The 25,470-nt window shown below is 43.8% G+C and overlaps 1 protein-coding gene across 1 annotated transcript in view; it reads left to right on the top strand.

Moving 5' to 3' along the window:
* BAZ1B (bromodomain adjacent to zinc finger domain 1B) overlaps nucleotides 1–25,470 on the top strand; it is a 70,502-nt gene extending 45,032 nt beyond the window's left edge. The window contains exons 10-20 of the mRNA XM_032430725.1: nucleotides 720–825; nucleotides 1,554–1,652; nucleotides 5,015–5,192; nucleotides 8,543–8,725; nucleotides 15,962–16,109; nucleotides 17,170–17,317; nucleotides 19,094–19,209; nucleotides 21,533–21,678; nucleotides 22,823–22,926; nucleotides 23,237–23,609; nucleotides 24,124–25,470. Coding sequence (XP_032286616.1) covers nucleotides 720–825; nucleotides 1,554–1,652; nucleotides 5,015–5,192; nucleotides 8,543–8,725; nucleotides 15,962–16,109; nucleotides 17,170–17,317; nucleotides 19,094–19,209; nucleotides 21,533–21,678; nucleotides 22,823–22,926; nucleotides 23,237–23,594 — 1,586 coding nt within the window. The 3' untranslated portion in view covers nucleotides 23,595–23,609; nucleotides 24,124–25,470. The remainder of the gene's footprint in view (nucleotides 1–719; nucleotides 826–1,553; nucleotides 1,653–5,014; nucleotides 5,193–8,542; nucleotides 8,726–15,961; nucleotides 16,110–17,169; nucleotides 17,318–19,093; nucleotides 19,210–21,532; nucleotides 21,679–22,822; nucleotides 22,927–23,236; nucleotides 23,610–24,123) is intronic.

The following is a 25,470-nucleotide window of genomic DNA, read 5'->3' as shown; positions in this document are numbered from 1 at the left end:
GGACAGAACCAATTATAGTGTTAGGTGAGGCCTCACAGATTGCCTTAAGATCTATCTGTATTATGTCCTAGTAGTATATAGGAGCTGGCTTAGAAAAAAGTTCATCGTGTTTGACATTTTGAATCCTCCAGCGGTAAGTTTATACTAGTTTCTGTGTTTCACTTGTCCCTACTTAAATACATCCACAAATAGGGGCGCCTGGGTGGCTCAGTCGTTAAGCGTCTGCCTTTGGCTCAGGTCATGATCCCAGGGTCCTGGGATCGAGCCGCGCGTTGGGCTCCCTGCTCTTTGGGAGGCCTGCTTCTCCCCCTCCCACTCCCCCTGCTTGTGTTCCCTCTCTGGCTGTCTCTCTCTCTGTCAAATAAATAAAATCTTTAAAAAAAAAAAAAAAAAAAATCCACAAATAAATGCCTTTGTGCTAAGCCTCACGTACAAAGAGTAAATGGATTATTTGCTTTGATATAGTTACTCAGTCATCCTGCTCCATTCTAAGTTGTGATACTCTGAACTTTGAACTGTGCAACTCTTCAGCTGTATAGAGAGTATCTCAATGTGCTCTGTGTAAGCTATTTAAGAGAAATTAACACCTGTTGTACACTGGATGTATTTAATAGGCAGCATCTGTGTTATTAGCTGTTGGATTTGGCACTGTCCTGTTTAGGTTTGAAACGAGGAATTGGGTATTTACTGTATTAACCTAATGTTTAAATTTTTTTTAGGTAAGAAAGCAAACCTAGGCAAAAATGCAAGCTTGAACACACAACCTGGACCAGCAACAGAAGTTGCTGTGGAGACCACCATACCCAAACAAGGCCAGAATCTATGGTAATGTGAGCATTTATCGGGTTGCTCTTTCTTTTTCCTTTTTCATGTTAAGAAAATATTTAATATAGTGATATCAGTGATTATCTGTTAAGATCATTTTGTATGACTTTGATTTCTTGGATATGTAAACTCATTGCTTTAAAAGCAGGCTTGATTTTGTTTGGTAAGAATATATTTGTTCCAAGCTTTGGAATTTTATTTCCCCGTTATAATGTAACTTTGTATATGTTCTGGGATAGATCTTACATTGAGTTGGAAGTGCTTTTCAATCTGGGAATAGATTTAGGATTTTCATCTTTATTAATTAAAGAATATAAATTGTATACATAGCCATTGATCTGCTTTTCTGTCAGTTCTCTTTTAAGTGGGGAACTAGGTTTTGAGAGGGTCCCTTTTATTTCGTGATTGCATTAACTGTTTTTCCTATGATTGCTTTTGGTTTAATGACCTTTCATTTTTTATTTTTGGATGCAAGTTTACTGTTTTAAGGTGTATGGACAAGTGTGTCAATTAACTTAATAAAATTTGTCTCGTATTTTAGTAGGAAACATTGGCTCCGGTATTCTAGGATAAAGTTAACAGTAGGCCTCATGGAAATAGTAAATTGTTTGTTCTACTTGTGAGCAAGTTTGGAATTCTCTTCTCCCAACTCCCACCAACAATCCTAGATCCCTTTCTTAGTATTTGGTAAGTTTTCAGAGTTGCTGATTCTGTGTTTCTCCTTGCAGGTTTTTATGTGATAGTCAGAAGGAACTGGATGAGTTGCTAAACTGCCTTCACCCTCAGGGAATAAGAGAAAGTCAACTTAAAGAGAGACTCGAGAAGAGGTAAGGATTTTCGTCTTGTTCTCACAGCTTCTCTTCAGCATTAAATATTATAAATATCTAAGGGGTTATATATCCATAAAAGCGATAAAAGTAAATTTTTAAAAAGTGTCCGTAGCCCTTTTATGTTCTTATTGCTTGGTATTTTCTTGACTCGTGCTTATTTGGAAAAGCATGTTTTTAAACCACGTATATACAGTATAGCAGGATTGTTCGTTGATTAATGTGTGTCATGCACTGAACTGAGATCCTCATTGTAGTTAGACAGCCTTGCAGTTCCACAGCAGTTGGTATTCAGAAGTATTGTCAGTATTTGAAATAGCCAGAAAATGAAAACAACCCAAATGTCCATCAGCTGTTGGATAGATAAACAAAATGTGGCATATTCAGCCACAAAAAGGAACAAAGTACTGCTGTATGCTATAGTTATAGCAGGGCTGAAACTAAAAAACAGGCTGAATCAAAGAAGCTAGACAAAAGGCCCATAATGTCTGATTTATTATTTATTTATTTATTTGAGAGAGAGAATGCAGAGAGAGCGCAAGAGTGAGTATGAGCGGGGTGGAGGGGGCAAGGGGAGAGGGAGAAGGAGGCTCCCTACTGAGCAGGGAGCCCGATGTGGGTCTCGATCCCGGGACCCTGGGATTGTGACCTGAGCCGAAGGCAGACGCTCATGGGTATGGGGTTTCTTTCTGGGGTGATGTAAGTTTTGGAATTAGGTAGTTTTGATGGTTCCACAACATAAAAATCACTGCAAATGTATGCTTTAAACTGGTGAGTTTAATGTTATATGAATTGTATCTTTAAAAGCCTCCAAAACAAATACTGTCTACATCTAGATTTGCTAGTGTCCTTCCTGTTCTAGCCATTGCTCCTGTCAAAGCCAGGGCAGGGTTTTGGCTTAAGGCCACCTTTAGTATCTGACTGCATGCTTTCATAGTTGCATTTGGGTTTGAAGAAAGAAGAAATGAAAGAAAGAAGATATCATTCAGTACACAACTGCAACTTTTCCAGACTTTGTGAGTGATAATGGATGGGTACATGATACTAGTTTTAGTCCACTACTTAATGCATAAATTAATTAAAATTTTATTCAGAATCATGGTGTGTTAATATAGGTATTAATAGGCAAATTAAGAAAGACAAGGGAAAATGTCAAATATACCCAACCACAAAGGAATATGGTTCTATGATGTGTCTTCTGTTTGGTTAAAATATTGGATTGTCAGGGTTAAAAACAAAACTTAGACTTTTTTTGGTTTGTTGAGCATTAAAAAACCCAAACACATATCTTGTTTTGCTGGTTTTGAACTTTTTAAAGGCTGTCAAGCATATGTAATAGTTGAGACTTAATGTTCCTTAGCATTATTTTACTGAAGAGCCAGCCACATTTTGTTCTGTTTTGTTTTGTGTTTAATTAAAGTATAGTTGACATAAAATATACGGGTAGTTTCAGGTTCCATCCATGATTTTTATAACCAAACTCTATCATTTTTCTTTCTATATCCTATTCTGGGAATTTGTGTACAGTCTTTGTGATTTTACTTTATTTACCTGTTCTCTTGGTGGTGGTTATTTGGATTTCCTTTGGGGTAGCCAAGGGGAGAGGATAATGTATTACAGACCATTTGAAGTTCACATTTATAAAACAAATATATATACTCCTTACAAGAAAATAAGTGATGAAGGATATAAATTACAGGGTGTGCACTCAGTTACTCACTTCAATAAAAAAAGGAATTTTTGGGAGTGCCTGGGTGGCTCAGTCGGTTAAGTGGCTGCCTTCAGCTCAGGTCATGATCCTGGGGTCTTGGGATCGAGCCCCACGTCTGGCTCCCTGCTCAGCAGAGAGCCTGCTTCTCCCTCTCCCTCTGCCTGCCACTCTGCCTACTTGTGCTCTCTATCCCTCTGTCAAATAAATAAATAAAATCTTTAAAAAAAAAAAAAGGAATTTTTTTTTTCAAGATTTTATTTATTTGAGAGAGTACACAAGCCGGGTAAGGAGCAGAGGGAGAAGCAGACTCGAGCAGGGTGAGGGGCAGAGAGAGAGGGAGAAGCAGACTCTCCACTGAGCAGGGAGCCCGCTGCGGGGCTCCATCCTGGGACTCCAGGATCATGACCCAAGCTGAAGGCAGATGCTTAGCCGACTGAGCCACCCAGGCGCCCCTCAATAAAAAAAGGAATTTAAAAACAAAATGATACTAGGCCAGTTGGAAAAAGAGAAGTAAAGTTTTTTGTTCTATCCATTTAACATTTATAAAAATTAATCATATACTTAGCCACAAAAGCAATCTCAACAGATTTTAAAAATAGAGTTTCAGGATACCTTCTCTGATCAGATTGTGATAAAATTAGAAACAAATTCCTTAAAGATGTCCAAAAAGATCTTAACTGACAGTTAAATATATTCCTAGATAACATCAAGGAAGAAAATAAAGGGAATTCTAGAAAGCAAGGAAAGGGAAATCTTTGCAAGAAAACCAGTGGGACACAATGAAGTTGTATTCAGAGGAAAATAATATATAATAAATAAAATGCTTATTAAGAATGAAATGGAACTTAGTATACTTCAACTGAGATGACCTTGAGCTCCAGTTTTCATTTTGTTGTAAGAAGCCAACAGTGAGGGCGCCAGGGTGGCTCAGTTGGTTAAGCGACTGCCTTCGGCTCAGGTCATGATCCTGGAGTCCCAGGATCAAGTCCCGCATCAGGCTCCGGGAGTCTGCTCTCCCTCTGACCCTCCCCCATCTCATGCTGTCTCCTCTCTCTCTCAAATAAATAAATAAAATCTTAAAAGAAAAAGCAAGCAGCAGCAGCCAACAGTGAAGCTTACGGACTCGCCAGTCTATTGCTGGGACCTCAGTGGGTTAATCTTTAGCATGAGAGTGAACTCGAAGGTCCTTGTGTAGAGTTTCAGCCCTGTTTCACGTTTTTACTATGTTATGAGGCATTCCAGGCAGGTGATTTAAAGTTGTCTCAGGTTGGTAGCATTTCCTGGTAACTGACGTGAGCAAGTGCACATTCTCTGGAGGAGCACAACTTGAAACCAGGCCTCAAAGAATTTCCACAGATAAAATCCCAAGAAACTCATGGTAAAAAGGTAAAAAAAAAAAAAAAAAAAAATGCCGACCAGGAACCATGAATGAGAGCTAGGTAAAGCAGGACACTTCAGGTACTAGGATTATCAAATAATTGAAAAAAGGGTGTTTTTCAAATGAATCAAGAATAAGACAAATTTGAAAATTCGTATAAGAAACACGAAACTGAAGAAATCACCAAGGAGAGATGAAGATCTGAGTAAGTCTTCTAGAAGTGAGACCTGTCATTCAGAGTTTATTTTCCCTCCCTGCCCCCAACTTTTCTAGGTACCAGGACATCATTCATTCTATTCATCTGGCCCGGAAGCCTAATTTGGGTCTAAAATCCTGTGATGGCAACCAGGAGCTTTTAAACTTTCTTCGCAGTGATCTCATTGAAGTTGCAACAAGATTACAAAAGGGGGGACTTGGTTATGTGGAAGAAACATCGGAATTTGAAGCTCGGGTAAGAATATAAGCAAACACCCTTAGGAGATCTGTTATTCATGGAAACTCAATTTGGAATTATTCCCTGATATTGTTCTTGACTTCCCCAGATGACCCTGAAAATCATGTGTGGGTTTGTTTTTGAAAGACCTGTGGAACCAAAAATTCTCCATGTACATTTGATATTTTTCCTTTGATATCCAGAAAAATCTAATCATTGGCTTAGATCCTTTGTTCAAAAAGAGCTTTTCTGGTTTTGTTTTTTTAAGATTTTATTTATTTTTTAAAAGATTTTATTTATTTATTTTAGAGAGAGAGAGTGAGCATGAGCCGGGGGGAGGGGCAAGGGAAAGGGAGAAGCAGACTCCCCACTGATCAGGGAGCCCATCACAGGGCTGATCCAGGACCCTGAGATCATGACCTGAGCCGAAGTCAGACACTTAATGGACTGAGCCACCCAGATGCCCCTAAGATTTTATTTTTAAGTACTCTCTACATGCAGTGTAGGGCTCGAACCCCCAACCCAGAGAACAAGAGTCGCACGCTCCATTGACTGAGCCAGCCAGGCACCCCAAAAAGTGATTTTCTACTAAGTTGAATGAAAACTGGTCCTGGAGTCACAGTCCTGAAACATTATTTAACATATCTATAATATGCCCATGTGATTGATGCCTGTGCTTTAAGATCTGAAACTTGTTTGTTTATCCCTGTTTTGTCCGTCCTTTATACCGATCAGCTCAGTAGGGTTATGCTTAATGTTGGGTAGCACTCATGCTGGTAAATGGGTACATTTCAAGGCCTGTTTAGAGTCCTGTCACTGCTCAGAAAGACCCTCACATGAATTCAGGAGACCCCATGTTCCACATGAGATAGATTTAGATATCACAGCTGGAGAGAAGATTGAAAAATACTGTCCATCAGAAAATACTAAAATGCTGGGGCGCCTGGGTGGCTCAGTTGGTTAAGCGACTGCCTTCGGCTCAGGTCATGATCCTGGAGTCCCAGGATTGAGTCCCGCATCGGGCTCCCTGCTCGGCAGGGAGTCTGCTTCTCCCTCTGACCCTCCTCCCTCTCATGCTCTCTGTCTCTCATTCTCTCTCTCTCTCAAATAAATAAAATAAAATCTTAAAAAAAAAAAAAAAAAGAAAATACTAAAATGCTTTTTACTGATTTTAAATAATAAAATCCATGTAACTCCAAAGATACTAATAATTGTGGGTCTTTTCAAATTATTCATATGTGTTACAGCATGTTTGTTAGTCATGTGTTTTTTTGAGCAGTTGCATCTTTTTTCTCAATTTGTAAGTACATTCTATTTCTTTAAGTCTTTATATCGCTTTGGGATACATAAAATAACCCATGGAGTTGATAGGATAAATCTTTTACTGTAAGACTTTCGTATTTCTATTTCTTTGCTATTAGAATTAGCATATTATAGGGCGCCTGGGTGGCTCAGTTGGTTAAGCGACTGCCTTCGGCTCAGGTCATGATCCTGAGTCCCGGGATCGAGTTCCGCATCGGGCTCCCTGCTCAGCAGGGAGTCTGCTTCTCCCTCTGACCCTCCCCCCTCTCATGTGCTCTCTCTCTCTCTCTCAAATAAATAAATAAAATCTTTAAAAAAAAAAAAAAAAAAAGAATTAGCATATTATATATGCTATATATGCATATATATATATGCATATATATATGCATATATAGCATATATATATATATATGCATCTTATATATGTAGCTTTCTCTTTCTCCTTTTTAATTTTTATTATTTTTTTTAAGTAATCTCAGTACCCACTGTGGGGCTCAAACTCACAATCCTGAGATACAGAGTCACGTGCTCTACCAACTGAGCCAGCCAGGCACCCCCAGCCTTTTTTTAAATTAGTCTGGTTATCTCTGTCAAATAAATAAATAAAATCTAAAAAAAAGGGGGGGGCGCCTGGGTGGCTCAGTCGTTAAGCGTCTGCCTTTGGCTCGGGTCGTGATCTCAGGATCCTGGGATCGAGCCCCACATCGGGCTCCCTGCTCTGTGGGAGGCCTGCTTCTCTTTCTCCCACTCGCCCTGCTTGTGTTCCCTCTATTGCTGTGTCTTTCTCTGTCAAATAAATAAAATCTAAAAAAAAAAAAATTAGTCTGGTTATGAATTCATGGTACATTTTGTGGGAAAAAGGATTTAAATATCTTTATTTTTCTAATGATTTTTTTTCTTAAGATTTTTTATTTATTTATTTGACAGAGAGAGACACAGCGAGAGAGGGAACACAAGCAGGGGGAGTGGGAGAGGGAGAAGCAGGCTTCCTGCAGAGCAGGGAGCCCAATGCAGGCCTCGATCCCAGGACCCTGGGATTATGACCTGAGCCAAAGGCAGACGCTTAACAACTGAGCCACCCAGGCGCCCCTGTTTTAGTGATTTTTTAAATAATTATTCAACACTAAATATTTTGCCAGTTTCAAATACAATATTTACTTTTTTGTTTATTTTGCAAATATTAGTCAATTGCCTACTTTGTGCCAAACCCAGGCTCACACCTTGCTAACATTGGATTATCATCATTCTTTGTTTTTCTTTATAGTTATAAAATGGTATTTTTTAAATTGACATGTTTTGCATGACTGAGAAGGTAGCGTTCACTCAAGAGTGTGAGTTGGATCAAAGTGATTTTGCTTCTGTCCTTATCCATAAAATAAATGTGAGGCTTAGATGACATCAAGTATGGAAAGAGTATTACCTGGCTTATAGTTTGTAAGCCAGTGGGTCAGTAAATGTTTATTTTCCTTCTCAGTTTTTCTTTGCCTTGAGACTGTAGTTTGCACATAGTAAACACCCAGTTGCTGAGTGAATGAATGAGCTCCCTAACTTCCTTAATTAAGTAGAGCAAGTTTCAGCATCCCATGGGTCCCATTGCTGGGTAAATGGAGGTAGTCAGCTGCTTCTAAAGGTATAAACCACCCATTGAACTGAGGACCAAGGCAAATTCATGTTGTGTGACCCATTTGGGGCCCAGATTGATTTGAATTTAGTCAAGGATAGTCTCCTTTTTTTTTTTTTTTTTTTTTTTAAAAGCAGACAACATGCGTTATTTTGAGTAAATACAGAATTTTACTACCACATGTGGGGAGGGGTTAGCTTCAGTAAAAGGCCTTTACCCCCTAGGAAAACCCCCAGTGAAGTTGCTTTTGGATAAACTTTCCCAGTGACACTGAAACTGGTGGGGAGCTGCCACTGAACATGCTTAAAAATTAGCTTCCCCCTACAACCCACATCAAGTAAGAGTAGTACACAGAGATGACCGGAGTCGGGGTGTGGGGAGGGGAGGATAGTCTCCTGTCATCTTGGCCTTTCATTCATTCTCTTGTTTTCGTCATTTCCTGTAGGTGATCTCATTAGAGAAACTGAAGGATTTTGGTGAGTGTGTTATTGCCCTACAAGCCAGTGTCATAAAGAAGTTTCTCCAAGGCTTCATGGCTCCCAAGCAAAAGAGAAGAAAACTCCAAAGTGAAGATTCAGCAAAGACGGAAGAGGTGGACGAAGAGAAGAAACTGGCAGAGGAAGCAAAGGTATTTTGTTCATGAAGATGCGGTTTCGTAACTGTAGGAGAGTGGATCTGATTTTAAAATAGTCCAACCCAGTGCTTTTACCTTCTGTAAAGCACTGTTCCCTGAGCCAGTGTTCCATTTTTCTCACTTCTACTAAATGTTGTGGCTTTTGAACTGGTCTGTGGAGCACAGTTGGATAAAGTCTCACAGTGTTCCCATCCCCTTTTACCAGGGCTGTGATTGATTTTTAAAAGGTGGTAGCGGTTTTTAAATTGTTAAAAATGGTGGTAAAATACACATAAGGAACAATGTAGCATCTTAACCATTTTTATTTTCTGTGTTGTTAAGTACATTCACAGTGTTGTGCACCTGTCACCACCATCCATCTCCAGAGCCTTCTTATCTTCCCAAACTGTAACTATGCCCACTAAAGACTACCCATTTCGCTGTCTCCTCAACCCCTGGCAATCCCCACTTTATTTCTGTGTCTGAGTATTATTACATAGAAGTGGAATCACAATATCTGTCCTTTTTTTTTTTTTTTTTTAATTTTATTTATTTACTTGACAGAGCGAGAGCAGGAACACAAGCAGGGGGAATGGGAGAGGGAGAAGCAGGCTTCTTGCCAAGCAGGAAGCCCGATGTGGGACTCGATCCCAGGACACTGCAATCATGACCTGAGCCGAAGGCAGACGCTTAACGACTGAGCCACCCAGGCGCCCACAATATCTGTCCTTTTGTGACTGGTTTATTTAACTTAGCATAATGTTTTCCTTTGTTAAAAAAATTTTTTTGTTAACATATAATGAATTATTTGTTTCAGGGGTACAGGTCTGTGATTCATGAGTCTTAACACAATTCACAGCACTCACCATAGTACATACCCTCCCCGGTGTCCATCACCCAGCCACCCCATCCCTCCACCCCCTGCCACTCCAGCAACCCTCAGTTTGTTTCCTGAGATTAAGAGTCTCTTAATGGATTATAGCATAATGTTTTCAGAGCTCATCTATGTTGTGTTATGTGCCAGAATTTCCCTTTAAGACTGAGTAATACTCCATTCTGTGTATATACCACATTCTGTATTCATCTGGCGATGCACTCATTTCCACCTTTTGGCATTGTGGGTATGCTGCTATGGACTTTAAGAGCTTGTTGGAGCGTCTAACCGGGGAGTCCAGCTGTATACCCTTGACCGAAGGACGATCCTGATCTGTTGGAGAAGGTTGTCCTCTATGGCCAGGTGCACAGCCTCAGGAGGGCCGCACAGTGAGGGAGGGAGGAGACAGCCATCTAACCAGCCACACCAGCCAGAGTCATCCTGGAGAACAGTGGGATGACAGATATTGCGTCCAGGTGGCCCTCACGTCCAGTAATGCTGCTGGGAACACGGGCATACAACTGTCTGTTGCAGTTCTTTCAGTTCTTTTGGCTATATACCTAGAAGTTGAATAGCTGCATCATATAGTAATTCCGTTTAACTTTTTCAAGAAATGCCTTGTTTTCCACAGCCTTGCACCATTTTACATGCCCACCGGTGGTGCACGGGGTTCTCATCTCTCCACACCCTTGCCAGTGCCGGTTCTGTTCTGTTTCTGTGATTGCAGTCATCCTGATGGCTGTGAGGTGATAGCTCATGGTTTTGATTTGCATTTCCCTAATAATTAGTGGTGAACAATGTACTTGTTGGCCATTTGTCTTCTTTGGGGAAATGTGTCTTTGAGTCCTTTAGCTGTCTTTTAATTGGATTATGTGTTTTTTGTCACTGAGTTATGTAGGTTCTTTATATGTTCTGGGTATTAATCCTTTATCGGATGTATGATTTCCAAATATATTCTTCCATCCTGTGAGCTGCCTTTTCATTCTGTTGATGCCATCCTTTGATGCACAAAAGTTTTCAGGTTTGATGAAGTTTACCTTACCTGTTTTTTCTTCTGTTGCTTCTGCTGTCGGTGTCATATCCAGGAGATCATTGCCAAATTTAACGTCACAAATCCAGTTTCCTTCCCCTCTGTTTTCTTCTACAGGTCTTAGAATTTTAGCTTTTACATTTAAATCTTTGATCCATTTTGGGGCACCTGGGTGGCTCAGTTGGTTAAGCGACTGCCTTCAGCTCAGGTCATGATCCTGGAGTCCCGGGATCGAGTCCCGCATCGGGCTCCTTGCTCAGCAGGGAGTCTGCTTCTCCCTCTGACCCTCCCCCTCTCATGCTCTCTCTCTCTCTATCTCATTCTCTCTCTCAAATAAAAATAAATAAATAAATAAATCTTTGATCCATTTTGAATTATTATTTGTAGACTTAAGGTGTAAGTTCAATTTTTTGAATGTGGATATCCAGTTTTCTGGTTTAAGTTTTAAAAGTAACGTGCTCATTGTAAATAAATCCAGTGTGAGAGGTAAGTGAAATATGAAACAACTCCCATCCTAGTTTTGCTCCCCAGGATTATCAGTCTTCAGTATTTGGTGTGTTTTCTGTATGCACACGAAGATAGTTTTATTGGAATTTTACAGAATGGAATCATCTGCATCATGTTCTGCAGTCTCTTATCCATCAACATACTCTGTCTGTCTCCCCGCTTTCAGTCCATTATAGATCTACGTGGTACCGTGTTTTCTCAGCGCATTAATTCCTTACTGATGAACTTTACGTCGTCTCTGGTTTGTCTTTATTAGAATAGTGAGCAGCTCCATTTTTTTCTGTTTTGTCTATTAGCTTTCTACTTAAGATTACTTACAAAGAAAAGAATTTGAAACCATTACATTAAGGGAAACGTCCCAGGCATTATCCCATAGAATACTTCCCTTTGTTTTTGATTTCTCTCTCCCCCTTCTGTACTTCCTTCTTTTTGAAACCAGCTGGTAGAGACTTGTCTTGGGCAGTCCTGTGGTGGGTCCGGAGGTTGTAGTGATGAGTAGAAGCCAGAAGTCCTTGCCCTCCAGGAGTCCTGTTGGAGTGGGAGGGATGGTTGTGGTGGAGTGACAGGTCCTGACGAGAAAGCGCAGGACTCAGCCTACCTGTGAGGGACACCTAGGGCAAAGTAGGGAAAACTCCCCAAAGGAGCAGATGTGTCAACTGGGGTTTGAAGAATAAATAGGAGTTAATCCAGTCATGGAGGGGGGCATAGGCCTGGTTGGGTTGAACTGAAATTGGCTTTCTCCTCTTTGACAGTTGCTCCTTGTTTTGCCCTCTGAGTTTACATAGAATGAGTTTTCCCTCTAACCTCAGGTATTTGTATACCGTTGTCAAGTTCCCCTGTTTCTTTCCAAGGCCAAGGTGATGCATGATGAAAGGAGAGTCCTTCTGAGTGGGAGGGTAAGTGGAGCGGAGAACGAAGATTCAGTAAGATCAAGGTCTGTTCATGTCAGTATCTTTCTGGGATTGGGTTCTCACTTCCTGTGTGCCCCTTTTAATGGCTACCTAGCATGCAGGTCACCTTCCAGATAAAGTCTAAGACATTAGTTTATAGTCTCCTCTGCTAAGTCTCTTCTCGTTAGGCATCAGTTTTAGCCTTGCCAAGTACTGCATGGGTTTTGTTTTTAACTCTGTCCAGAGGAGTCTCTTTTTTGACGTGATCTTTCCTTGACATTTCCTTACCAGTAACATTTTCTTCTCGTTGGGAAGTAGTGGCTGTAGAATTCTCGTTAAGTTCTTTTTTAGTACCCTCCCCATAGCAAAGTAACCTCTTTTTAGCTTGTCATATGAGACTTCATTCTTAGTTTTGATTGGGGAGGAAAATTTGAGCACTGCAGATTTAACCTTGGGGCCCAGACACAGTACACAAATGGAAAGCATGGAAGAGTTTCTTGGAAAATCAATTAGGTTGCCTACTAAGTAGTTCAACAATGTTCTCCATTAAAATGGCATTATGCCCTGCCTGCAGTTTCTGACCAAAGGTCAGCTTTGCCACAGCTCTGAAATTTTCCACTGTCCTTTGCTTTGAAGGTTTCCACTTAGCCCAGGCCAGCGTTTTTCGGCGGGCACTAGGTGGTTGCGTGAGTTAGTTAGTATCAGTCTTTAGTATGGGTTTCAGTTTCCTTACTTATAAAAGTAGATTGTTTCTCGAACCCCCTTTTGTAATAGTCCTGATGACTTCAAATATTTAATGATGTATCTCATTTTTTTGTCTTAAGTGGGAAAGACCTTGTATAATTTGGCAAAATCCTGGGTTCTGTTAGGCTCTCTGTTTACTTTGGATGCATTTGTCCTGACAACCTGATTATCTGATTTTCCATTTTAAATGTTCTTTTGTGGAAGAATATGGTCGGAAGCCTTGTCCTGTCCTTGCAAGATAAGATGTTGCCTTTTTACTGTTAGTAAAGGGATTAATATAGACTTTGCATATAAGCTGGCTTCCCTTTGATTCTGTTATACCCACTTCTATGTAGGGACCACCTTTATTTAAACATGCTAGAGAATTTGAATTTTTCATCAGAATAATGTGTTTAGCCTCCCAGAAGCATTGTGAGACACAGGATTTTACCGGATACCACCAGTGTTGAATGTCAAAACTTAGTTGCCACGGTTCATCTGTTCCTAAAAACTGTGTCTTTAAAAAACAAAAAAAACCAGTGTCTTTGAATATTGTGTGGGGTTTTTGTTTTAATGTGCTGGACTGTTTGGAATTTTTTTTCCAATGGTAGGAAACCAGGATGGTCTTTCAAATCTTGAGTGCCTAATGTTTTGCTCTCAAAATTAGAGGTTGGTTGGAATCTAGGCTGGTCTAGGTGGATAACTCTGTGGGTTTAACAGGATCCTAGTGATTATCCGGTATCTGTAATGTCAAGAACATCGGTATTGGGGATCTGGAGATGTGAAGGAGACCTGGTCCCAAATTGCTGTGAGACCTTGGGCAAAAATAATAAATGAAGGTTATACAAATGTTCATAGCAGTAATTATTTATGATAGCCAAAAAAATGGAAACAACCAAGGTGTCCATCATCTGATGAATGGGTAAACAAAATGTAATTGATTGATCCATACAATGGAAGAATATTCAGCAATTAAAATGGAATAAAGTACTATTACATGCTACTATGTGGATGGTCCTAGAAAAATTATGCTCCAAGAAGCCACACATTATATATGAAATGTCCAGAAGAAGAAAATCTCTAGACCAAAAGTAGATTAGTGGTTGCCTAGGGCTGGGGAAGTTTAGGGTGGGGAATAGGGAGTGACTACTAGTGGGGGTACAAGGTTTCTTTTTGGGGTGATGAAAATGTTCTCAAGATTATGTTGATAGTTGTACAGCTCTGCAAATATATGTAAAACCATTATTTTCTTTACAAGTGAACTTAAATTATATCTCAATCTGTATTAAAATGAGGTTAAGCTTATTTCTAAGATCTTTCAGGGTTGTTTTTTTTAAAAGATTTATTTATTTGAGAGAGAGTGTGAGTGTAGAGGGAGGGGCAGAGGGAGAGAGAATCTCAAGCACACTCTGCGCTGAGCCTGACCTGGGCTTGATCTCATGACCCTGAGATTGTGACCTGAGCGGAAACCAAGAGTTGAACGCTTAACCTACTGAGCCACCCAGGTGCCCCAGGTTGTTGTTTTTTTTGTTTTTTGTTTTTGTTTTTTTTTTAATGAGGCCAGATGCCCTATTGAGTGCTCAAATCTTAAAATTTATAGGAAATAAGTAAAAGGCAGTACTATCTGTTGATAGGGCTTTTTCCTGACTACTTGTGTGCATCTGAGTGTCCACTAGAGGACAGCAAAGCTCATTTTAGCCATTTTCAGCCTGTTCCCAGTAGGCACTCTTTTTAGGGCTGAACCTAAAATTCTTAAATTTATATTCCACGGGTGCCTGGGTGGCTCAGTCGTTAAGCGTCTGCCTTCAGCTCAGGTCATGATCCCAGGGTCCTGGGATCGAGCCCCGCATCGTGCTTCCTGCTCAGCGGGAGGCCTGCTTCTCCCTCTCCCACTCCTCCTGCTTGTGTTCCCTCTCTCTGTGTGTCTCTGTCAAAAAATAGATAAAATCTTAAAAAAAAATTTATATTCCATTGACAGGATGTTAGTTGTTAGCGCAATAAGAGGACCTGTGCGGTAGCATATGTTAGCTCTCCACTGCCCTTCGGGAGAAGGTCAGCGAGGCAAGCTGTGGTTGTGGACCTCACAGTTTACGGAGGAGCTCTGAGCGGGGAGGAAGGCAGCTGTGCTGTATTTTGAGGACAGTTGTTGAAAAAGCTGCAGTGGAGGTTGGAGTAAGGAATGGGTCAGATTCCACTAGAGCTTTAGCAGCTTCTCATTTTTGTTGTGTTTATATTACGTATTCTTGTTATTTATGAAATTACACACATAGGGCTCTCTGTGGTTCTCTGTTTCCATAAGAAAGAAAGGGCAGCCTTTGTTCCCCTCTCTCAACCCTCCCACCACAGCTTCAGAAGTAGCTCAACTACAGACAGGCATTTGTCTGTGCAGATGCTTACCTAATCATTTAGGCAAGAAATACTTTGAAGACCTAAAAAAACCACATTTGACTTAATGAAACAGTAATACAAATAAGTGAATTATTCTAAAATGGCATTTCTGTTTTTCCCTAGAATGTCTGTTTTATAGGAGTGAGGGTTGTGTTTTATCATTGAAATTCCTGATTATATTTTCTCCCATCCTAACTGTGTTTTCCCTGGGTAATTCTGAATTAATTTGCATTTTCTGATGATGGGAGGAGGCAGTGTCTATTAAGCTGAGAGTAACTGCCCAGAAAGAAGTCAGCCTGGGCCCTGGCCCTCTGAAATTTTCACTTAGTTAGAAGTTGGTGATAAAGTCAAGAGGAATGCTTTGTATCAGTACTTAATATTTTTAAGTGTTGTTGAATGCTATATAGATAGTATTTACTGTAATATCCAGGCCCTGTAATCTGGGATTGTGGCACATAATGCAGAGACCCATCATCTTATTAACCAAAGTTGTGTTAGCTCAGGACATGGTTGCACGCTAGCATTTCCATAAATGTTAAATGATACTGAATTTTTAAGTGGATTTCACTGGAAGAGATGGGTCTCTGATCATCCCCCACCCCTGCCTTAATTCTCTGTGTAACTTTTGGCAAGGTTTTTCACTCTTCAGAGCCTTGATTTCTGCTGTAAAATAAATGGGTGAGGGTGGAGAAGCTCTAGGAGGTAAACGTACTCAGCATTCTCTCCTCTTCTGTTCCTAGTGCTCTCGGTGCATACTCTGCCAGTATTATGTGAAAAATCTACGTGTCATGTCCTTGAGGTCATTGTAGTAACGCTGACCTGGTTTGGTCTCTGTTTAGGTTGCATCTGCTCTGGAAAAATGGAAGACAGCAATCCGTGAAGCTCAGACTTTCTCCAGAATGCATGTTCTACTTGGGATGCTTGATGCTTGTATCAAGTGGGATATGTCCGCAGAGAATGCTCGATGCAAAGTTTGTCGGAAGAAAGGTATATTTAGATCAGTGTTGCTTATCTGAGTGTAGTAGGGACTAGGGTTTCCATTCCAAAGGTATTTCCTCCGCTGAAGAATTCTGTGCACACAGCTTTGAAGTATAGTGGGACAGATTTTACCTTCCTCTGGAGGTCTGTAAAATGCTACTCTTTTAAATAACAGGACAGTAAATCAGAGCAAGCCCTTTGTTCCTCAGGTTTGAGTATAAGAGCAGTTTATCTCTCCAGTCTTTAAATTTTCTACAGGGAACACAATAACCTAAAATTTTAAATCTCTTTTATCATCTCCCGGAGTTTTTAGTCATCCATGAGGTAAGACGTCTGCCAGCAGAGGGCAGTATTTGCACACTGGGAGGAATACTCCGGTTTGGGCCCTCTGCCACTGAGTCCTACAGAGCAAGGCATTTGGGGCTCTTTAATGGTCCCAGCTCTCAGAGCCTGTGTAAAAGGAACTTCATGACTAACAGCCCTCAAGCGATTGACTTCTCAGTGGCTAACGTTATTTTGTGAAGTAGGTTAGGATTTAATTCCCAAGGATAGAAAGACCTGTGAAAAATCTATCAGTTGGTCTAAACGCTGTTTCAGAATGAAGGTCAGAGAGAGAAATGACCATGTCAGGTTGGTTCCGTGCATTTTTGACACCAAGTGGTTTAAGAGAACCATATCAGATAGGAGTTGGGAAGCATTGGGGGTCGAGGAAGAGGATGGGCAGGAAATGTAATACTTCATGTGGGATTCATGTCTTAGTGGGAGATGAACAGCCACCTTTCCTGCTACGACTTGGTTTTTGCTGCTACTTTGTAAATGTTTTAACTGTCCTCCCTAGGCCGAGCTAGATTTGGGGATATAAGTCAGAAGACCTGAGTCTTAAATTACCAGTAGCCTAGTTTATGCTACATTTCTGATCAAAAATGACTGTATTTAAAAAGAAAGTGATAACATTATGCTAGACTGTTTGCTCCCCCATGCTGTTAGTCGAGGGTGAGTGGCTCTTTGTTACAGCTCGCGGACTGTTGCCATGCTCCCAACAATGCTGTACAAGTTTTTCTCCTTGCAGGTGAGGATGACAAACTGATCTTGTGTGATGAATGTAATAAAGCCTTCCACCTGTTCTGTCTGAGGCCAGCCCTCTACGAGGTCCCAGACGGCGAGTGGCAGTGCCCTGCTTGCCAGCCTGCGACCGCCAGGCGCAACTCCCGTGGCAGGTGAGAATTTCTTCTCTCAAAACAAATAAGTGAAATGGTTGTTACAGTTAAGCTTTAGTTACTCAAACGGAATGATTCTAAGGAGTTTTAACTTCATCTTTTGCGTACGGAGCCTGATCATTGGGGTTACTTAAGTAGGAGCTCAGAGGGCTCTGATTTCATTTTAGCTTGATGTTGACATTCCTGGTTTTCACTACCAGACATGTTCTGTATCTTCTGGATCATACCTTCTCAGATAACAGTTTATCTCCCTTTGCCTTAACGCTTCTACTTTGCCCTCTTCTGAATTACTTCTGCAACCACCCCCTGCTCAAGAGTCCTGAAACTCATGACCTTCCTTACCCATACCTGTTGTTTTCCTTCTTTATCATGATTAGAACTCTGGGGTCAACTTGGACATCTTCCTCTCCCTCACGCTCAGTTCATTTACGTCAGTTCCGTGTCCAGACATCTCATGAGTCAGTCTCCTATTGCCCCTCTGTGGTCCCTGCTGTCGGTTGACCCTCTTCCGTCTCTCCTCTGAGCTCCTTCGGTGGCTTCTCAACTCCTTACCTCATGTCTCGCCCCTCCTGTTCATCCAGCTTTGGTGTGGATACCAGAATGGTTTATGTAAGGCTTAAAGATAAGTTTGTGTCACTATCCTAAAACTTAAGTCTTTCCATTACCTCTAGAATAAAGTCCAAACTCCCTGGCCTGATTTTTGAGACTCTTAGACAATACCGGTCTATGTTTTTATGAGCCCTTATTCCCATGTTGTGTGCTCGGTGCAGGCTGTTGACTGGGTATCCTTGTCTGCTGGGCTTTCCTTCTCGCTGGGAATATTCCCTCTCCCCAGAACTGAGGGAACTGACTACAGCCTATCTAAAATTTCACTGCTTTTTTGAGATGTTGTTTTTATATTCTTAGGGTTAATTCTTCCTCTCTCTGTTCCAACCAAGTGTCCAATCTCTCAGTCTTTTGGTGCATCTTGCCTCTATGGTTAGTCTTACATGTTGACTGTCTTCCCACAAGATTGTTAGTACCTTGAGGGTAGAGGTGGTGCTTTGTTCTTCACCCTGATCCCAATAAGGCCTTGTGAAGAGGATATGCCTAATATTTGCCAAGTTAATACCATTGTTTTCCACATTGCAGTTTGAGGTGGTGAAAGGGCAGCTTATAGGTGCTCTGGCTTGGTCTCTGAGAGGGCAGAGCTGTTTGACCCTGACCCCATCTAACAGCATTACTCAGTTATTTCTCACTCCGCTCCCGCTGCACTTAGAGCCAAGTAAGGCACACTACCCTGAAATGGGGGGCTTTGGACCAGCTGTTCTGAGCTGGGATTACCATTGCTTTGATGTTATGGTCATCTGCAAGCTGTTCCACTCCTAGAGGAGGACCGTCAAGGTGGAGTAACACCTGTCCGGGCTGTTTATCGTTTCAGTCCACCCCAGAGTTGGGAACAGCTTTTAATATCTGAAATGTTACATTATCTGGGTGATTTCGTGAGAAAAAAGGAATGAATAGGTTTTGTATTGTTTTATGTGAGGAGAGGTGGGGTTGTATTTTGGTCTTGATTTCTGTTGCTATTGGTGTCTTATCCAAAGCATTTGGGGCCTGTTGGAGGAGGCCTGCTTAGGCTTTCATGCTGTTGCCCGTGTCCTAGCCTCGATTCAGGCTCCCTGCCCTCAGTCATCTCATCTACCCAGTCTGTGAAGAGGATCCCCGTGGGCCTTCATTCTTTCTTAGGACCACTTTGGCCTAGACCCGCGTTCCCTACATCTGTTTCCCTCCCCACAGAAATTACACCGAAGAGTCTGCCTCTGAGGACAGTGAAGATGATGAGAGTGATGAAGAGGAGGAGGAGGAGGAGGAAGAAGAGGAGGAGGAGGATTATGAGGTGGCTGGTCTGCGATGTAAGTATTCAGTTTGCCTTTGTAGTTGACCTCACAGTTTTCCAAGCTGCCTTGGGAAAGACTGGATTGGCAGTAGCCACCCACCCACCCAGCGTTGCCGTCGGGCTATCATCTTTCTCTCACGTGTTTCGGCTGTGGGGTGACTCCACTGCCGTGATTTTTGAAGGGATTTTCAAGGTGCCCTGTAACCACCTTCCTAGTGGGAGTTGGATGGCTTGGTCTTAAGAACATCAGCCCTGTGTAGATCCATTTGGTCCGACATTTAGTGGAATTCAAGGCTCCAGGTGTGTTTATGACGAGTCTGCTGGTTTGAGCCTCTCAGTGTATGGGGACAGTGGGGACCACGGGTGAGGAAGGCCAAGGCTCACTGTCCTCTCCTAACAGTGGTTTGGCTGTGCTGCAGGGCTGCTTTTTCCTCTGGTCACGTGATTTTCTCGTCATAGTGTGCAGGGATCTAGCTTCGCTAGTTTGAAAAGAGAAGACCAGTTTTTTCATGGCTTAGGGTGGTTGTTAGGAAGGTTCAGATCTGTTTTTCACTAGATGCCAGTGGGGGATTTGGGGGGGGGGCTCTTCCTTTACACTTAACCGCATTGACTCTCACTCTTTAACAGCCATTTTTCATGAGGCATTTTCATGGTTAAACCTAAAGCTCTGCAGTCTAGCCTTTTACGGCTTCCTCCAAGGGTATATATATCCAAAATATACCCTTCTTTGTAGATTAGTAGAAAAGAGACCACAGATCAAGATTTTGATGAGCTTTTGAAGAGATGGTACAGTTCCCAAGATCACAGCACTCTGAGCGTTTAGACCTTGGTATAAGGAGTCTGAGAAGATGCTTGGCATGACCAGTTTTACAGGAGGGGTGCTGCTAAAACCTGAGGGGTTTGGGTGTGTACGCCTGTCCCCATCTTTCCAATCTTGCAGGGCTCTTATTTGGGATACTTTAATTTCTCTCATTCCTACAGAGCTACTTTTGTTTGTTCACTAGGCACGATTTCCCAGTTGTCCAGGGTCAGAACACAAGTAGTCCCTTAACCCCAGATTATGAAGAGACTTCGTCTGCTAGCTGGAGAATATGATTGGGACGCAGGGTTGTCAGGGAATAGATTCTGAATGTGACAGTGTACTCATTTTGTTTATTTTCAGAGTAGTGATAGCTTTCCACTTGCAAGTTACTGTTTTCTTTCCAAAAAATTGTTCTGTCCAGCTTTCTAGGGTCTTATCTGCCAAAGGGGTCTGGGAAGTATTGGTATCTGAGAACCCTTTGTCTACTCCACCTTTTAGGCCACCAAAGATGTGTTCCCTAGTTCCCAACTCAAGGCCCTGGGTTGGTGGCCGTCTCTAGCATTTTGAGTTTCATCCTTGGTGTCAGTTTCTTATTCTTTCTTCCAAGCCTGGTCTTGAGCTTAGAGATCTTAAAATAGCCAATGAAAGGTTATCAGGGTCTAGAAGTAGAATATGAAACATTCTTTATTGATTCTTTGTGTCATTGGCTCTGTATACCCTTGTCTCTGTCCAAATGTCACCTCCCTACTTTGAAGGGAAAATGTGTTCAGTGGAGAAGCTCTGAGCTAATCCTAATGGAGCATCACTCCCTGAGGACGTATTGAGAAATACTGGTTTGTCTGACATCGAGCACCCGTTGTCAACCTGAGACACGGGTCATCTTGGGGGCCTTTGTATTCCTTATTCTCCCTTTGGGGGTCCTGGGCAGGGCTCTTATGGAAGTGGCCTGGCCCATTGTTTGGTTTTCAGAAATGCAAGAAAGCAGGACTGGGGTGGGCCTTTAAATTGGATTCACTGAGGAAGACTTCGAGTAGATAACAGCTTTTCTCCCAGAAGATTGTGGTGGTGAGCATAGGATTATTTGGGGGAACTAGGAGGCGAGAACTGTCCTACAGTCAGATTCCATCTCACATGCAAGGACACACACTCACAGGCCAAGCTTGGGCTCTGGGAATTCCAGGCAGACCTTTTAGCAAACGGCCTCTCCTCCAGAGTGAGTCAGCTTGCCATTGACTCCTTCAGAGGCTTCGTTCCTAGGAGTAGCTGTGAACAGAGCGGGGACAGAGAGTAGCCATTCTGAAGGAACTGGCCTTCAGAAGAGATTCTTAGAAGGTCTTTGGCAGTTGCTGAAAGGTATCCATTCATCTGCTTCTCTACCTTTAAAGTGTCATGTCTGATAGGGCAGGAGAGCAAGAGCAAGAGCACCTTATGACCAAAGGGAGCTGTTGCTCTGCTCGACCAGATGCTCTCCCCATCCCATAGGCATGCTCCCTTCATCCTCTGTTGTTCAGCTCTGAATCCGTATTTTCTATTATAGTGAGACCTCGAAAGACCGTCCGGGGCAAGCAGGGTGTCATCCCCCCTGCGGCGAGGCCGGGCCGCCGGCCGGGTAAGAAGCCGCATCCCACCAGGAAGTCTCGGCCAAAGGCGCCACCTGTGGACGACGCGGAGGTTGAAGAGCTGGTGAGTGATTTCGCCTCCTCGCTGTACCCATCGTTTCTCAGCCCCCACTCCAGCGTCAGGAATCCATCGGGCAACAGGTGGGGGCCCCTCCCCCCTCCCTTTGGAGGCTGATGCGGCAGTTGGGGGGCCTGTAGGCAGACGGAGGCCACGGGGCCCCCCGGGAGCAGCTATGTCCGGCATTCCCCTGCTGTAGCCTACAGACTTCGTCTCCTCCAGTTAATAGGCAGCCCGTGACTTGTTAAGGATTTTAAAATAGTATCCATGTGTCTCCAGTGGCTCGGAGGGGCTGGGTCTCCATTGTGGGAATGCCAGCAATGTTGGAGCCTCAGTCACTCCTGGGTCTTTTGCCCACAGTTGTTGTGGGAGGGGTGTTATCCTCCCCTCTGCTCCTCAACCAATGTAATTTTAGTGGTTTTACTTAGATTTCACTTGAGCTTTAAAGAACAATCAGAGGCTCTTGAAAACGTACTTATTTTGGCAGAGCAGATTGGGGTTGGGGGGCATAAAGCAAGCCATTAGGGAGCTCGAGGGCAATGCGAGATCCTTCTGCTGGCCCAGCCCTAACTAGCCCTTCAAGCCTGGGGCTCCGACTGCTGTGAGTGACAGTGGCAATGGCTCCCTGGAGGGGACGCCCACCCTCCCCAGCCACTTAGCTCCCACGTGCTTGCAGCAGGAGGGCCTGGGAGAGGAATCGTACCTCTTGCTTTTCTTCCTCAGAGCCCCCAGCCCCCCGAGAATTGGCTGTCAGTGGTCCCCGTAACCCGTGCGGGTCTCCGCGGTGGCTCGTTTATACCCCTCCTGGTGGGCACGTGATCCCGGGTCCATCTGCTCTCCGGTGTGCTGGTGACAGTGGCCTCTCTGGCCGACCTCTAGCGGGACCGCTGTAACGGCAGCTGCTGCCTGCCCTGGGGTGCTTTGATCTGCGTCCGCCAGGGAGGGGCCGGTGGGCTGATGGGAAGAGGTCTGCCCCCGCTGAGCGCGCTCCCTGACTGGAATGTCAGATGATTTTGACTGTCTCTGCTCTGAGAAGGTGGTTGAGCTTTTTGTTTTTGTTTTTGTTTTCTTTTCAAAGGATATATACGTTTTCTGTTCTGTCCGCTCTTCTCTTGGACCTGTAATAACACGTCTCTTTCTTTGGTGCCAGGTGCTTCAGACCAAGCGGAGCTCCCGGAGGCAGAGCCTCGAGTTGCAGAAGTGTGAAGAGATCCTCCACAAGATTGTGAAGTACCGCTTCAGCTGGCCCTTCAGGTGGGCTTTGTGTCCTCAGGCCCTGGGGAGCAGGACCGGCCTGGTGGGTGCTCCGAGTGTGCAGCCAGCCAGCTGTCTGGGGCCACGCTGAGCGGAGGTCGTATGGACGACCCTGATCCTTCCTTTAGGACATGTCTGAGTGTGGGGGGCATTCCTTCCCAGACCGGTGGAGACAGCACTTGGTCCTAGGTGAACCAACACCTCTTCTCTGCCTGCCCGCTGGCTGATCTCAGCAGGGGTGGGCGTTCCGGGAACGGTGGTCCGAAAACAAGGTTTCGCGCTCTGATCTCCATTTGGTTCTTCTCCACAGGGAGCCCGTGACCAGAGATGAGGCTGAGGATTACTATGACATCATCACCCACCCCATGGACTTCCAGACAATGCAGAACAAATGTTCCTGTGGGAGCTACCGCTCTGTGCAGGAGTTTCTTACTGACATGAAGCAAGTGTTTACCAATGCTGAGCTTTACAACTGCCGAGGCAGCCATGTGCTGAACTGCACGGTGAAGACAGAACAGTGTCTGGTGGCTCTGTTGCATAAACACCTTCCTGGCCACCCGTATGTCCGCAGGAAACGCAAGAAGTTTCCCGATCGGCTTGCTGAAGATGAAGGGGACAGTGAGTCAGAGCCCGTTGGACAGTCGAGGGGACGAAGGCAGAAGAAATAGAGAGGCAGGGCCCTGGTAAGGGAGCTGAGGTGGGGGGGGCAGGGAACGGAGAGAGCCGGGGAGGGTGGGAGGGAGCGAGAGAGGAAGATGGAGAAGAATGTGGAAGGGAGGAGATCACAGGGAGTCCAGAAATGCCCGTCATCCCAAGCTTGTGCTGCCTTGCCCAGCTCTCCAGAGGGCCCTAAGCAGGCAGAGCTCCTTGGAGAGCCTATCTTGGGCTGGTGGTCTCTGCCCAGAGATACCGTGGGCGGTAGGCGGCCTCAACCCTGCTGAGTGTTTCCAGGGAGAGGCCAAGGGTGCGGCTTTCTCATGGGCCCCCATCCTTTAACTTTCTTCCCTGCGGCCCCTCCCGCTTTGGCCACCACGACAGTGCCAAGCCTCTGGTCTCCAGGGGAGGGATTACTGTATTACATGGAAGGATCGGGGTAATCAGGCCAGTGGGGAGGCGGGGTTGATTTTTTTACTCTCCATTTACACCCAGTCTTGTTTCTTGAAGCCCGTCCTCTGTCTCTCCCTGCCTCTCCCTCAGGTGATGGTAGCAGTGAGGGCCGTACGGCATTCTGTATTCACCAGCATCACGAGACACTCATGCTCTTTTGAGTTGCTCTTGGCAGAGTAAAAGGACATGTCCTGGAGCCATTCCTGAATACCCCTCCCCTTCTTTGTGACCGCTCTCTCCCCTCTCTCGCCCCACCTCACCTCTTCCAAATCAAAAACAAAAAAACTGAAAAAAAAAAACAAAACAAAACCTACAAAACCCACAAAGAACCTAAGGCACTTCACTTAGAGACTGGAGTCCTGCTTATAATCATGCATATAACCTTTACTTGGATGGATCTGGCCAGAGGGGTGTTGGAGCCCAGCCCACCCACATACCAGACACAAGCTCTTAGGGGAGCAGAAGAAAAGCAGGAAGAATTTAAATGTTTAATTTTTTTAAATTGACTTTTCTAGTTATTAAAAGTTGCTTGTTTCAGCAGTGATATTGTATAAAGAACATCTTGTAAAATATTTCTGTCATCTTGCTTTGGCACATGTACAGTACAGTTTATATGAGAACGTGTTTGCTTTACTTTGCCCCGTCGCCTCCCTCAGCCCATCCTCTTGCCTTCAGAGAAGCGGGGTTGGAGGCTCAGCAGGGCAAGCGGTGGGACCTGGCGGGGTCGGGCACGTCCCTCTGCCTGCCCTGGCGGCCGTCTCTGCCTCCTCCATCTCCAGCCGCCTCCTCCCTCCTCCCGAGCCTGTTCTGGCCTCGGACGCAGACGCGGAGCTCCCGGAGCAGCTGCATCTCGCAGGGGTCCGTGTCCGTGCGGGGCAGGGGGCGGAGTCTGGCCCTAGTAGTTCTAGTTAGGCAGAACCTCGTAGTCTTCTCTCCCTTTTATGGCAGATTTTGATAAAAATGCAAAACAGGGTTTAATTTTCTTTTGTGTCAGCTTTGAATTTAGAAAATGTGAGCACCTCAGCTCTTCTGTACCTATTTAAGTTAAGGGAAAACTTGTCCACCAGGGGATTGCAGCTCCTAGAACTTGAGAATAAAGCCTCTTAATATGGAACTTCAAGGTGTGGTCCTGTCTCGCGCCCGCCTGCCCTGCCCGGAGACTGGGGATTTGCTCCAGTGGCTGCTGGATAGGTTTACTGTCCCTTCTCCCCCAGCTTCGGGCTTAGCACTGCCGCTCCGGTTCCATAGTCCCGGCCACCAACACCATGCCCTGCCTCGTACCCTAGAGCCAGTCTGGTCTTGTTCACAGAATCCTGTGTTCCCACTTCAGTGACACCTGAACTGTTGTTTTTTTTTTTATTGTCTTTAAGGAGGAAGGGCCCCATTAAAGGGTAAACTTGTAATAAATTGGAATTTCAAATAAACATTATGTACTTG

Source organism: Phoca vitulina, unplaced genomic scaffold, assembly GCF_004348235.1.
Source record: "Phoca vitulina isolate PV1807 unplaced genomic scaffold, GSC_HSeal_1.0 scaffold45, whole genome shotgun sequence".
NCBI lineage: Eukaryota > Metazoa > Chordata > Mammalia > Carnivora > Phocidae > Phoca > Phoca vitulina.
This window is presented reverse-complemented; position numbering and strand designations above follow the sequence as displayed.